General features: G+C 43.1%; 1 protein-coding gene across 1 annotated transcript in view; it reads right to left on the reverse strand.

Annotated features, from left to right (window-relative positions):
* LOC106960988 (ryanodine receptor 2-like) overlaps positions 1-1881 on the reverse strand; it is a 106812-nt gene that overhangs the window by 98905 nt on the left and 6026 nt on the right. Inside the window, exons 2-4 of the mRNA XM_015054422.1 lie at positions 1047-1217; positions 475-620; positions 215-329 (exon numbers count right to left, since the gene is read on the reverse strand). Of these exons, the coding sequence (XP_014909908.1) occupies positions 215-329; positions 475-620; positions 1047-1217 (432 nt within the window). The remainder of the gene's footprint in view (positions 1-214; positions 330-474; positions 621-1046; positions 1218-1881) is intronic.

Consider the following 1881-nt stretch of genomic DNA (forward strand, 5'->3'; position numbering starts at 1 on the left):
GCGCGTTTGCGCAGAGTGAAGGAAAGAGGAGACCAGCTGCACAGGCAGGCTGGAAATGAGATGCAGGTGATCGGTATGTGTGATCAGCAACAAGAGACCGTGATCGGCGATCACCGATCATACACTTTTTCTCGGAAATCGGCCGATTATGATCGGTGGCCGATCGATCGGCAAGGCTATTGCTGATAGGAAGAAACAGGTCTGGTTGTCTTACTGTAGAAGCTTGCATTAGGACTTCATAGCCCTCTCTGTCTTCGACCGCCACTTCCTCTGACAGGCGAGCAGATGATGGACAGCTGTTGTCTGGCTTGTTTTTCTTCAGCGTGAACCTGACAAATCACATCACTGGCTTCAGTTTCCATTTCATTACTCACACAAAGACAGGAAAAAAGTTATATTCCCAAAAATGAGTCCAATTAAAATGATAAAATTTTAATCATCTGAAGAATAACATTTGAAGACAAGGCAGGCTACCGTTGCTTTAGCTTGGAGGGCTTCTCCTGGGTGTAGTCTTTGTGGTTGTTGAATTCATCTCTGTCATGTCCACTGGGACCATTGGGACCATGAGATGACTTCAACAAGACTTCAAAGTCTGACACAGTTTCAAAATCCTCCAGCTCCTACAGAGAGAGACAGAGAGACAACAGAACACATCAGGGCTGGGAGCAGCCAGCAGTCCATCCTAACAGTGAGATAATAGAGGAACTGAGTAAATGTCAAGTTTAGGCAGTAAGACTGAAAGTGGTTGAAATTAGATGTCGAACCAGTTTGCAGGAATAATAGAGATATTGTCTATTGATGGTGAGGTGAAATGTCCAATGCCAATAGTTCTTCAAAGATCCGTTTAAGCTAAATACATGATGTGTTCCTTTATCAGAGTTGGGAATTTTGCAAAAAAGAAGCTAATGCATAAGGCAAATTTACACGTTAAGCAAAACATTGTTAGTTGATGATCAATGATGATGTAGAAAAACTATGATGAGTCATAATGGCAACAGGTCTTGATTGGTGGAAGGCATGGGAGATCTAATGGTCGTATCTGTTACCCTCTTCGGTGAGAACAGGCTGTCATAAGATGGGGATCTGGATTCAGCGCACTCTATAGGCATGCTCAGCCTGTAGAAAGTGATGTCATTGTAACTGTTCTGGGAACCAAATGACCTCTGGGTGACCTTAAGACAGGGACACAACTCCACTGTTCCATCCATCCTGGTCACCTGGAACACAAAAGTTTATGTTTTAAACAGCTTGGAATTAACTTTGCAAAGTTTATTCAACAGTTTTAATATTTATTTGCATTGAAAACACTCTACAACTTATTATGTGTTCACACTGCAGCCTGAAGTAACCCAATTCAGATTTTTTTGCTGTGGCCGTTCACACTTCCAAATATATGCAACCTGTATGTGTTCTGCAGTGTGAACAGGCAAACGACCTGAAAGTGTCCCGCATGCGCAGTAGAGGGCGCAATAGCGTCAGCGTTCTAAGTGTTCTGCCAACCGTAGACCCCTCATGGAGCGCTGAGTCCTACGTAACAGCGTCCGCCATCTTCTATGTGGCAGCAGGGCGATCGGAGCTCCTTAAGTCCTGTGCTGTGTGGACTTGTTTCAACTGTTTTACGAAACAAACTGGATTCATTGTCATTACCTTTCACAGGTAAGGATGAAAGATCAGAATTACTTGACTTTGCAGCCAGAAATTCGCTTCTAAACAACCGAAAAATATTTCCTATGTAGCTTAAGTTGGCCCGAAGTAACCACTGATTGTTAGCGTAGCAGCTAATGTTTTCACACTGTTTTCTAATGAGAGAGAGCTGATGAAAAACCGCTGGTAGAGGAAAAGTTGATTAAAAACCAGAGGATTTTGTGAGGAAAGATCAGT

The sequence above is a fragment of the Poecilia latipinna genome, unplaced genomic scaffold (assembly GCF_001443285.1).
Source record: "Poecilia latipinna isolate Pla-1442-1.1 unplaced genomic scaffold, P_latipinna-1.0 Scaffold1251, whole genome shotgun sequence".
In the NCBI taxonomy this organism is placed as follows: domain Eukaryota; kingdom Metazoa; phylum Chordata; class Actinopteri; order Cyprinodontiformes; family Poeciliidae; genus Poecilia; species Poecilia latipinna.